Source organism: Rhincodon typus, chromosome 16, assembly GCF_021869965.1.
Source record: "Rhincodon typus isolate 14 chromosome 16, sRhiTyp1.1, whole genome shotgun sequence".
Taxonomy (NCBI): domain Eukaryota; kingdom Metazoa; phylum Chordata; class Chondrichthyes; order Orectolobiformes; family Rhincodontidae; genus Rhincodon; species Rhincodon typus.
In genome coordinates, this window is record NC_063347.1 from 56,455,780 (window position 1) to 56,468,042 (window position 12,263).

At 41.0% G+C, this 12,263-nt stretch overlaps 1 protein-coding gene across 1 annotated transcript in view; it reads right to left on the reverse strand.

The window, feature by feature from the left end:
• The window catches only part of dnah1 (dynein, axonemal, heavy chain 1), a 395,000-nt gene that overhangs the window by 288,623 nt on the left and 94,114 nt on the right, over positions 1-12,263 (reverse strand). Inside the window, exons 17-20 of the mRNA XM_048606524.1 lie at positions 9,980-10,062; positions 4,385-4,526; positions 3,629-3,784; positions 2,365-2,563 (exon numbers count right to left, since the gene is read on the reverse strand). Coding sequence (XP_048462481.1) covers positions 2,365-2,563; positions 3,629-3,784; positions 4,385-4,526; positions 9,980-10,062 — 580 coding nt within the window. The remainder of the gene's footprint in view (positions 1-2,364; positions 2,564-3,628; positions 3,785-4,384; positions 4,527-9,979; positions 10,063-12,263) is intronic.

A 12,263-nucleotide genomic window follows, 5' to 3' on the forward strand; every position in this document is an offset into this window, starting at 1 on the left:
AAATAATTATTAGGTGGAGTCATAGAGTTTTTATGCATGGAAAGAAGGCTTCAGCCCTGTGTCCACACCAGTCATCAAATATCCATCTTTTCTAATCATACTTTCCAGCATTTCGTCTGTAGTCTTGTATGCTATGGTATTTCAAATATTCTTAAATGTCTTGTCTACTTTTATTGTTGTTTTAGGCAGTATGAAGATCCAGATACCGACAAACTTCTGGGTGAACGTTTTTTCCTCAAATACCCTCTAAACCTCCTTCCTTCCTCCTGCTATAAATCTGTTCTCTATGGTTACGGACTCCTCTACAAAGGGGAAACGTTTCTCCCCATCTAGCTTGTCTATGCCTCTCAGAACTTCAATCAGTTTGCTCCTCCATCTTTTTAGCTCTAAGGGAAACAATCCCAGCCTATCTAGTCTCTCTGCATAGCTGAATCATTCCAGTCCGGACAATATCCTAGTGAACCTTTTCTGCCCCCTCTTGCAATCTTCCTATAGTGTGGTGACCAGACTTGCACACGGTATTCCAGCTGTAGCCTAACTAACTTTATATACAGCTCCAAAATAACCTCCTTTTTGTGGTCAGTGCTTTGAATAATAAAATATTCCATGATTCTTCTTAGCCACTTTATCTACCTGTCCTGCTGCCTTCAAGGATCTATGAACATGCACTGCCTAGGGTTCTACCTTTTAATTTGTGCTCATGACTTGTTACTCCTCTCAAAATGCATCACCTCAGTTTTTTGGCTTTACATTCCATTTGCCACTGTTCAGCTCATTTGAGCAGGCTGTTTATACCACTCTGCAATCTAAGGCTTTTGAGCTTGACATTCACCACATCACTAATTTTTGTGTCATCTGTGAATTTACTGATCATACCTCCTATATTCATGTCTATATCATTAATGTACACAACAAACAACGTGGAATCCAACAATGAACCCTGTGGGTACACCACCAAACACAGGTTTCTAGTCACAAAATACCTTTAAACATCACCTTCTGCTTCCTGCAACTAAGCCAATTTTGGATTCAATTTACCAAATTGCCATGAGAATCTCTTAGTTTCTTAACCAGTTTTCTATGCAAGACCTTGTCAAAAACCTTACTGAAGTCCATGTAGACTACACCAACTGCACTACCCTCATCTACCTAGTCACCTCCTCAAAAAATTCAATCAAATTTGTTCAACATGATCTCCCCCTCACAAAGCCATAATGACTATTCTTGAGCAATCCTTTCCTCTCCAGATGAAGATTAATTGTATTCCTCAAAATGTTTTCTAATAGTTTTTCTACCACAGATATTAGACTCAATCGTCTGTAGTTTCCAGGTTTATCCCTACCACTGTTCTTGAATAATGGTACCACATTTGCTGTCTTCTAATCCTCTGGCACCCCTTGTAGCCAGAGAAGATTTAAAAATTAATGTCAGAACCTCTGCAATCTCCTCTCTTGCCTTCCAGAACAGCCGAGGATACATCTCATATCATGTCTGAGTCTGGAGATTTCTCTACTTTCAAGTCAGCTAAAACTAATAATGCCTCCTCTATATCACTGCCAATTCATTCAAGTATATCACAGTCCCACTCCTTGATTTCTGTACCTACATCATTCTTCTCTACAGTGAATACAGATGCAAAGTAGTCATTTAAAATCTCATCCACATCTTCCAGCTCCACACACAGATTGCTACTTTGGTTCCGAATGGGCCTTACTTATTCCCTGGCTACTTCCTTGCCCCAAGTATACTTAAAAAATGCCTTTGGATTTTCCTTAATGGTATCCTGCCATTGTTTTCTAAAGTCCCCTCTTTGCTCTCCTAATTTCTTTTTAAAGCAACTCCCTGCACTTTCTATGATCCTCTAGGGCATCTCTGCTTTTATCCTTGAGCATCCTCCACAAGCTTCCATTTGTTTCTTATCCAATCCTGCACGTCCCCTGACATCCAAGGTTCTCAGGACTTGTTGGTCCTACCTTTCACCTTTATGGAAATAAGTTCGCTTTGCACTCTCATTTATTACCCTTTTGAATGTCTCTCATTCCTCTGATAAGGATTTTCCTGCAAGTACCTGCTCCCAGTCCACTTTGGCCGGATCTTGTCTTATCATTTAAAATTAGCTTTCCCTCAGTTGAGAACTTTTATTTTTGATCCATCTTTGTCCTTTTTCATAATTACCTTAGATCTTTCTGATTTAAGGTAGCTTGAGCATTGGCCTGATGAGTGTCAGTTGAAAAGCTTCAACAAAATGTGTCTTTTTTAGCAATACTCAATTTAATTTTTGGAAAATCAATTTTTTCAATAAAAATTAATTGAATCATCAGAATTAATTTGTATGCAATAAAGGAAATTGAAACAATGATTTACCTGGAATATCCTTAAAATATTTGGTGCACCTGTGCAGAGTTTTGTAGGACTCAATTACGTTCTTCTCAATTTGTTCTGCATCAATGGTAGTCAGTGGATCATTCATCCAGCTGTCATACCAACGTAACCAGTCTGATGTAGTTGTCCATAGATCCCGATAGGGATGGAATTCCTTTACCATTTTGTAAAGTCTTTCATACTGTTTACAAAAGATAACAAAAGTCAAATTAAGCATACCTTCTTTCTTCTGGTAAATGCTTCCATTATAAAGGCAAACTATTGATTCAGGCGGATGCTGTGAATCAGAAACAAAAATAGAAGTTGCTGGAAAACCTCAGCATCTGTGGGGAGAAATCAGAGTGAAAGTTTTGTGTCAAGTGAAGGATGCTAAGGAAGGGTCATTTGACCCGAAACGTTAATTCTGATTTCTCTCCACAGATCTGCTAGAAGTACGAAAAATATTAATCTTTTGTAAAGAAGGAAGTTTCAAGATACTTGCATCTGTAACCTGCTGCACATATTCAAAATCAGCGATTACATGAGTACTGTGAATAAGTATTGGAGTACAATTTTTGAAGTCAAGGGAACCGAAGTCAGGAAGGCAATCAACTAGGATAGAAGCAGTCATTCAGACAATTAATCAGAGGTAGTTTTAATTAATATATCATTGATATGTGGAGAGATGTGACTACAAAATCTATGGGATCTACCTTGGTAGCATTTATTATTTGACCTGTGTGTGGCGTGCTCGATCATTGCATTCCACACGTTAAGTCTAAGAGTTAGAAATAAGTTGTACATTTATTGCAAATCATATTACTGTTCTAACTTGTACAATATATCATTGTTATTTATTCAGATTGTGGTTCTTGTGGCTTTATTCCTTTCGTAACTCCCCTGGATCTCATCTTTTTCTGCTTGTAAAAATAGAGATTACTGATCCCTAACCAGATCAACATAACATAATTTGAATGATTTTATCCATGATCATAACATGAAGTTGGTGGTCAAGTCTGTGATCATGACAAATCTATCAATGTCTTTTTGTAATTGTATGCTCCCATCCACCCTACTCACACGCCACCCCAATCAGTCTAGTCAGTAAACTTACATATTTGGTTTTCTATATAAGGCATTACTAAATATTGTGCATAGTTGAGACTGTAGCTCAGATCACTATGGGACACTATCAAGTGCTCCCCCAAATGTGAGCTCATATCATATCCATTATACTTACTCTAGTGTTTGATTAAACTATACTCACATTTGTGACTGGCATTTCGAAGAGCCGTTCTCTACTATTATAGAGTTGTGCTAGATGCTGTGACTCCACCAATTGTTTGTGGATTCGCCTCACCTCATTAGCGATTTCATGCGCACGATTCATATCAGTATAAGCAGAAAATCCAGCTACCACCATCTAAAATGTAAAAGTTGTATGGAAGCGTTAGCTATCTAATGAGATCAACCTCTGGACTGATACAGTATGCTGAGCATTAATCCCTAATGGTAGGAACAGTTACAGATGTGTGTACCCCATTTGTCTATGCGCAGTCCAATCTATGCAGCCAACAGTTGGCACTTACAAGGCCCTGATACATAGTAAAACAGCCCAAGGTACTTCACAGATGATAATTGCACAATTAGGATTGGTTACTAAAAGTTTGATCGCAGTGGCTGGTATTAAGGAGAGGGCTGGAGAAGTGTAGATGGGCAGCAGAGTTTTGGATAAGTTTAAGTTCATGGAGTGCAGAAGATGGGAGGTTGGTCAAGATAGTTTTGAAATACCCAAGTATGAAGGTATCAGAAGCTTGTGAAATGAGACAAGGCAGAAATAGGCAATGGTATGAAGAAAGTAGTTGGCCTTCCATGGAGAAGATGTGGGATTGGAAGATCAGTTCAGGGTCAAATAGGTTGTGAAAAGCTTGTGTCCTATCCCTAACTTTGGCCTTTGGTGTCCAGGTCATAGGAGCCAAAGATACTCAACACATTTTATCTCTTCTCTGCCACAGTGGAATACCTCTAATCCTTCAATCCTCTCCTGCAAAGTGCTTTGGTCTGATAACTGTATTTTACGGAAAAGCTCTTCCTCCTCCATGTGTTGGATTTTTATTAGCTCCATTCGTGCAGTGATTAAATGAGGTGCAGCAATCGCACTCCATCTGCAAACAAACAGAATAATTGTCTTAAACAATGAAATGCGCAAAAAAATTCAAATATTAAATAAATTGTGAGACATGATGCCACAGATAAATTAATGGCAATAAATAACTATAATTCAAATGTTACAGTAACTAAAATTTCTGTGCCACTTTTTAAATATTTGAATATGTTTTTCCCTTTAAAAATGTGCTATGATACTCATTCAGTGCATAAGCATTGTTATTTTTTATACATGCAGTGCAAAATAGTGCAGCTTCTTTTGCTAAACTAATATGGTGGAAAAGTGTACAATTATTAATACTCATAATGAAGTGTTATTAAAATAAAACATATGAAGTTAGAAATCAGAAAAGTATAAAACAGCTAGGGAAGAGTCCAATATGACTAGTGGCATATGTGCTTATTCCATGCCAAATATCTCCCAACCATCACTTTAATCAGGTCTCCCCTGTAAATGTGCTATTACCCTCTCATGATCCTTATGAAGAACATTCAGCGAGTGCTGCTGAAAACATGAAATCCAAGCCATGATGTTTTTAATCTGATCCCTCACTTAGGCCTGAATTTTTCTCTATGGCATTACTATTGCTGTCAGGACTATATTTTCACCTGCTGATATGACCTCCAGCCTAATTCCCTCAGTTATTTTTTAATAGTATGAGTACGCTCCCAGTGAAATGTGTACCCTCTATTGAAAGTCTCTCTCTCTCCTCAGGAGGTGAAGGGAAATCTCTGCAATATTTGTAGTTACAACAACTTGAAGATGAAGGCCAGTCACTATTTTGTTTCAAGAAATTCAAGTGCTGCGAGGAAAAGATGAATGATTGACTTGTTATATTAATGTGTGGACTCCCTACCCCAATTTTTCAGACACTAAAATGAGTTAAAATTATAGGTAATCTTTGATATCAAGGGATTATGCAGCTCCACCTATATTTTAAGCACATGAAGAGGTTTAATAAACTCATTTGATCATCAAGGAAGGAGTCAGAAATGATTCTTCCCACTTTGCCCTCGTAATCTGAAGTGTCCAGAAAGTAACATAATATCCTTCACACTCAAAATGTTTCTTCATTCACACTCAACCTTAAGCCGAGCTGTGAGGGACATGCCAAAAACAATGTGCATATATTCATTTTGCCTTCCATGTGGGATCTTGTCAAAGGCCTTTCTGAGATTTTCTATTCTGAATCCTTGACTGATTTCTCACTCCTTCTGTACCTATCTGAATTAAAACAATTGCCAAACATGAAGAAATTCTTGACCCTTAAATCCAGTTGAATGCTACAATTAAAACTTTATCCCAGTATCCCCCTTCATGTGATTGGAGCCCTAACTCTGCTTTCTCACCAGGATTTTAAAGCAATATATTTAACTTTATAGTGATTTCTATATCTTTGTATGCACATACGACTGTATGATAAACAAAAACCGAAAGAATTGCAGACGCCGTAAATCAGAAGCAAAAACAGAAATTGCTGGAAAAGCTCAGCAGGTCTGGCAGCATCTGTTCCGAGGAAGGATAACTCGACCCGAAACGTTAACTCTGATTTCTCTCCATGACGGTATGCTGTTTGGCAGGGCAAGATGCTGTCCAAGTAGTGCAAGTAGCTTTTCTTCCTCAGTTTTCTGCCCTCCTGTTGCACTGTACTGATGTTGCCCTTCCTTTTGGTCTAGCAAAGGCTAGCATACTAAACTTTTACTTGTGTGTCAAATTTGACCTTGGGTGTAGTAGCATTCTGCTCAACACTGACAGCTGTCAGATTACATTTCACTTGTTTAAAATGCGTAACAAATAAATAAAAGCTCCTGTTGTGGAGGAACTGTTGCCTATAAAACATGAGAATTGCTTTGGGACAAATGACCTCCACTTCAATAATACTAATATTTCTTCTCATGGCCTAGGGCTAAGAAAGTCAGATAATGACTTGTTTTTACAATTCTATGATTTCTACAGTTGAGTCATTCAGAAAGAGAAATATTATGGTGGATTACCCACTGAGACACATGGACAACAGGGAGTGGGTATCAATCTATGTCATACCACTTTAGTTATTTCCTTATTATCCAGTTGCAGGATTTTGGTATTGCTGGTCAAGACAGAATCCCTAATTACAGGAGGGTCATGGTGAGCTGCCTCCTTGAACTGCTTCACTCTCTGTGGTGTAGGTACACACATGCTGTTAGGGAGGGAGTTCCAGGATTTGGCTCAGAAACAGTAAAGGAACAATGACAGACAGGATGGTGTGTGGATTGGAAGGGAATTTTTAGGTGTCATTATCATCTGCATGGTCTCCTAGAGTTGTTGGTCACAGATAATGGGCCATTATTTCCAGCAAGGAGCTTGAGTATTTCCTAAAGTTGAATGGCATTTGACATGTAAGGACGGCTCTTTACCATCCATCGTGCAGTGGTCTGGCAGAAAGAGTAGTCCAAACTTTGAAGACAGGCTTAAAGAAACAACCACAGCTTCATTTGATATCAAACAGTTCCAGTTCATGAGATAGTAGGAACTGCAGATGCTGGAGAATCTGAGATAACAAGGTGTAGAGCTGGATGAACACAGCAGGCCAAGCAGCATCATAGGAGCAGGAAGGCTGATGTTTCGGGCCTAGACCCTTCATCAGAAATGGGGGAGGAGAAGGGGGTTCTGAAATAAATAGGGAGAGAGGGGGAGGCGGATAGAAGATGGATAGAGGAGAAGATAGGTGGAGAGGAAACAGACAGGTCAAAGAGGTGGGGATGGAGCCAGTAAAGGTGAGTGTAGGTGGGGAGTTAGGGAGGAGATAGGTCAGTCCAGGGAGGACGGACAGGTCAAGGGGGCGGGATGAAGTTAGTAGGTAGGAAATGGGGATGCGGCTTGAGGTGGGAGGAGGGGATAGGTGGGAGGAAGAACAGGTTAGGGAGGCGGGGACGAGCTGGAATGGTTTTGGGATGTGGTAGGGGGAGGGGAGATTATGAAGCTTGTGAAATCCACATTGATACGATTGGGCTGCAGGGTTCCCAAGCGGAATATGAGTTGCTGTTCCTGCAACCTTCAGGAGGCATCGTTGTGGCACTGCAGGAGGCCCAGGATGGACATGTCATCTGAGGAATGGGAGGGGGAGTTGAAATGGTTCGTGACTGGGAGGTGCAGTTGTTTATTGCGAACCGAGCGTAGGTGTTCTGCAAAGCGGTCCCCAAGCTTCCGCTTGGTTTCCCCGATGTAGAGGAGGCCACAACGGGTACAGCGGATGCAGTATACCACATTAGCAGATGTGCAGGTAAACATCTGCTTGTTGTGGAAAGTCTTCTTGGGGCCACTTGTCCGCTCCACACTCCCCTCCAGCCCCACCACACCCGGCACTTGTCCCTGCAACCGCAGGAAGTGCTACACCTGCCCCCACATCTCCTCCCTCACCCCCATCCCAGGCCCCAAGAAGACTTTCCACAACAAGCAGATGTTCACCTGCACATCTGCTAATGTGGTATACTGCATCCGCTGTACCCGTTGTGGCCTCCTCTACATCGGGGAAACCAAACGGAAGCTTAGAGGCCACTTTGCAGAACACCTAAGCTCGGTTCGCAATAAACAACTGCACCTCCCAGTCGCGAACCATTTCAACTCCCCCTCCTATTCCCCAGATGACATGTCCATCCTGGGCCTCCTGCAGTGCCACAACGATGCCACCTGAAGGTTGCAGGAACAGCAACTCATATTCCGCTTGGGAACCCTGCAGCCCAATGGTATCAATGTGGATTTCACAAGCTTCAAAATCTCCCCTCCCCCTACCGCATCCCAAAACCAGCCCGGCTTGTCCCCGCCTCCCTAACCTGTTCTTCCTCCCACCTATCCCCTCCTCCCACCTCAAGCTGCACCCCCATCTCCCACCGACTAACCTCATCCCGCCCCCTTGACCTGTCCGTCCTCTCTGGGCTGACCTATCTCCTCCCTACCTCCCCACCTACACTCACCTTTACTGGCTCCATCCCCACCTCTTTGACCTGTCTGTTTCCTCTCCACCTATCTTCTCCTCTATCTCCGCCTCCTCCTCTCTCCCTATTTATTTCAGAACCCCGTTCCCCTCCCCCATTTCTGATGAAAGGTCTAGGCCCGAAACGTCAGCCTTCCTGCTCCTATGATGCTGCTTGGCCTGCTGTGTTCATCCAGCTCTACACCTTGTTATCTCAGTTCCAGTTCATGTTTTATTATAGGACCACCTCTCACGCAACTATAGTGACAGCTCCAGCAGGGTTGGTCATGGGGAAAAGACTCTGTACCAGGTTAAACCCAATCTTCCCGAACCTTGCAGGGGGAGGATGAAACGGCATCAGGAATGCCAATACTGGACACAACACTCCTCTAAGCAAGAGAGGCAGTTTACTTCAGGGGACAAAGTTTGGTGTTGAAACCAGAGGAAAGGCCCTGTATGGGTAAGAGGCATAGTCGACAGGAGGTCAGATCCTGTGTCGTACAAAGTTAGGTAGGAGAGGTGGTCCTGAACAAGCAGGTAGACCACATGATAGCTGCAATCTCACAAATGGGGCAGGAGCAAAACCTGCCCGGACTCTGAGAACATCTGTCAAGGCTGTCAGAACCGATGGGTTAGCCTAGCATTGAAGAATCCTCTGAGTGTGAGATGGACATGGCAGATGTCACAGCCTCGATGCCAGTACCACCTGAAGATGAAGAATTTCGGCCTCGATGCTCCAGGTGCAAGAGGTGGGCTACAGTCCAGTACAGCAGTACCTGAGGCACAGTCAGAGGAACCACAGCTGGTGTGAAAACGCCCCGGAAGAGAGGGAGAGATGTAGCGATTGGAATGAGGTCAGCAAGGTGGACATCATAGAATATGTTCATCTGGTCCAAACAGGGAATCCAGGCTGACAGATATAAACAGGAATGTCAGGGTTTCTGTTCACTCTAGGAGCTGGCTCTGAGCTAGCTGGGTCAGTGTCATGTACTATGCACATGTAAATAAAGGGTGACTTGGTGATGGGATACTGACCTTTATAGGATTATTTTAAGAACAATCACCACTGTACACCCCACTGTAATATACCACTCCTGACACCCTGTCATAATGTTTTTGTATTGCCTAAATATAACTCACATTAGTTAGGTGGATTCTGATTACTTGAAGATTGCTGATGAGTTCATTTGCAGTTAAACTAGTATAGACAATACAAAGTAATCTCTATGCACAGTCTAGGGTGTCATCATGGCATCCGGTCATGTGATCACATCCCGATACCTGGTTTACATGCATGTTGAACTTCTTAAGGGGACATCATTCTTAAACTCAAAACACACAAACCATTCGGCCACCACCTCCTCTTTTTGTGAAGAATTAAAACCTGTACTTTACAGTACATGTTATTGAAGTTCCACACTCAGCAGGTGCCCAATAGAACATTTTATAATTTTTAAGAATTTGTTGTTCACAATACCTTCATAATGTATAGCACTTACTTAGCTTCAAAATCACTATCAGAGAGATTGTAGTAGAATTCATCAAATATATCATAATCAGATAGGAGTTTGTTTGTTACTTCCTGCAATGTGGATAAGAAACAAAAGTTAATAAAATCTTAAAGTGCTTTTTTTTAAATAACCAATAGTGCAATAGTTCCTAAATTAACCCATGAAGCTAGCCGTCAACAGATTCAGGATTAGCACTTATTGCTGTATTACTGAGACATAAAAACTGGTTGTCCTTGGCTTGCGCTGAATTAGTTTTTCTGAGCCAAAACAACATTAGCAGGCAATAATTATCCTCTATTCTCCTAAACTATATTCCTAAGCTACTTTGTAATTCGACAAAATTGCATTTCTGATTGTCATTCGTTCCAGATAGAAAATATACATATCTGCTCTGGAAACATGGGATCAGGTTGAACTATGTATGGCTCTATTGTAAATTATGCTGCTGATGCTTCACTCTTTAGGTTCATAAAGAACAGTTAAAGTATTGGGAAACTGCCTGGGAATTGGTTCCAGCCAGTCTGGAAAAGATCTTATGTTCAAGCAGATGGCAGATGCTGAATGGTAACTGGGGCTTCATGGAGGAAATGATCAGTCTGTTGGGAGCAGTCAGAGTTGAATTGGTTTTGGACTGTATTTACATGGAAAAAAAAATGAATCTGGCTGTTGATGCTACAACATGAAGAATTGAAAACTTCCTGCCTAACCTCCCATGATGTGAAGGTGCCAGTGTTGGACTGGGGTGGGCAAGGTCAAAAGTCACACATCATCAGGTTATAGTCCAACAGCTTTTGGAATGCTGTCCCTTCGTCAGATGAAGTGAAGAGAGCACCCGGGCACAGACTTTATAATAAAATTTTGTTGCACGGTAACCTAGTGTCGTGTGACTTTTGACCTTAACCTCCCATGAGCAGCTCTTGGAAGCTCAGAAAACAGAAAACTAAGTTGTAAGTATTACTGCCTTTATCTGAGTGCACTGAAAAGGTAACTCTGATTGACATCTTCAAAAAAAATCAACCAAGAAACCATCATGTATGCCTGTGGAACAACACAATGTGAAAACCACTGAGTAATTTGGCCAATTTTGTTCCTTTGTTTATCTCTTAACCGTTTTTATAAATCTGTTTTTTGTGTTAATGGGGATGAAAACAAAGGTTTGGGCTTAAAGCATGGCTATTAACTAGATTACTTTGTTTAATTTTTCACTCTCGGAAGTCACTATATTGTTAATAAATTGCTAAGTCTTTTGTTTAAGAATCAGACTGGTATCTGGAATTATTTGCAGAGTCTGTGATTGGTTATTCAAAAGTCTAGTTAGGAAGTTTTCAGGTCAATTTTGAAAGTTTTTGAAGGTTTCAATTTTACTGTGTTGCAAATACAGAGGTAGAAAGGCTTATTTGGTTCAGCTGCCTGTCTTCATGTTGTATCAAAAGAAATTAGAGTTTCAATTAGTAGTTATATGCGATAGTTCATAATTATTTATCAGTAGATAAATTCTAATTACTTGTAATAAGTAATTATTCTCTTTAAGAATAAAAACCTGGATTTTACTTCCTGTTAACCTGGGTCTAAAAGACAAGCAAATTGTGGGATCTTTGCATACTTTTTAAAATTTCTAACTTCTGTGACAATTCCATGAAGAACAGGGTTTCATTTCCAGCCCACTACCCCAATGAAGCATAACAATAAACAGAGATTTGTCGATTGATTGTCAATTATATTACAGATTAATTTTAGGTTCCATTCAAACTATTGGAGAAAAAGATAATGCCTGGTCGATTGCTCGCAATAGCCAGGGTCTACATCCTTGAACAAAGTGAAAGTCAACTCCTTTACTCAAAGAATGAAAAAAGTTTGGACTATTCTTTCATTATGCTATAAGCATCAAAGCAGTTATCATTATTGGGATGAGAGAGGGTAAAACTGAATTGGTCAACTTTAGGAACTCTGTTCCCTTTCCTTTATTTAACAGTATCATTGGAGGTATGCCTGGGGTGTTTCTGGGCTAGCCAAGGAATACCGTGTATTACTGAAATAACTCCACAGAGGCCATCACCAAATCACCCTTTTATTCACACATGGAAAGTCCTTGACACTGATCCGGCTTCGTCTCAGCAGCTTTCAGACTCTGACTCCTGTTTATATTTGTCAGCCAGGGCTGACTGAACCAGATTAACAGCTCCAGTCTGGGTACTCATATTCTATGAGGTCAACTTGATGACGTCTCATCACAATCGTTACAATTACACCCACCATTTGCATCATTGTCATG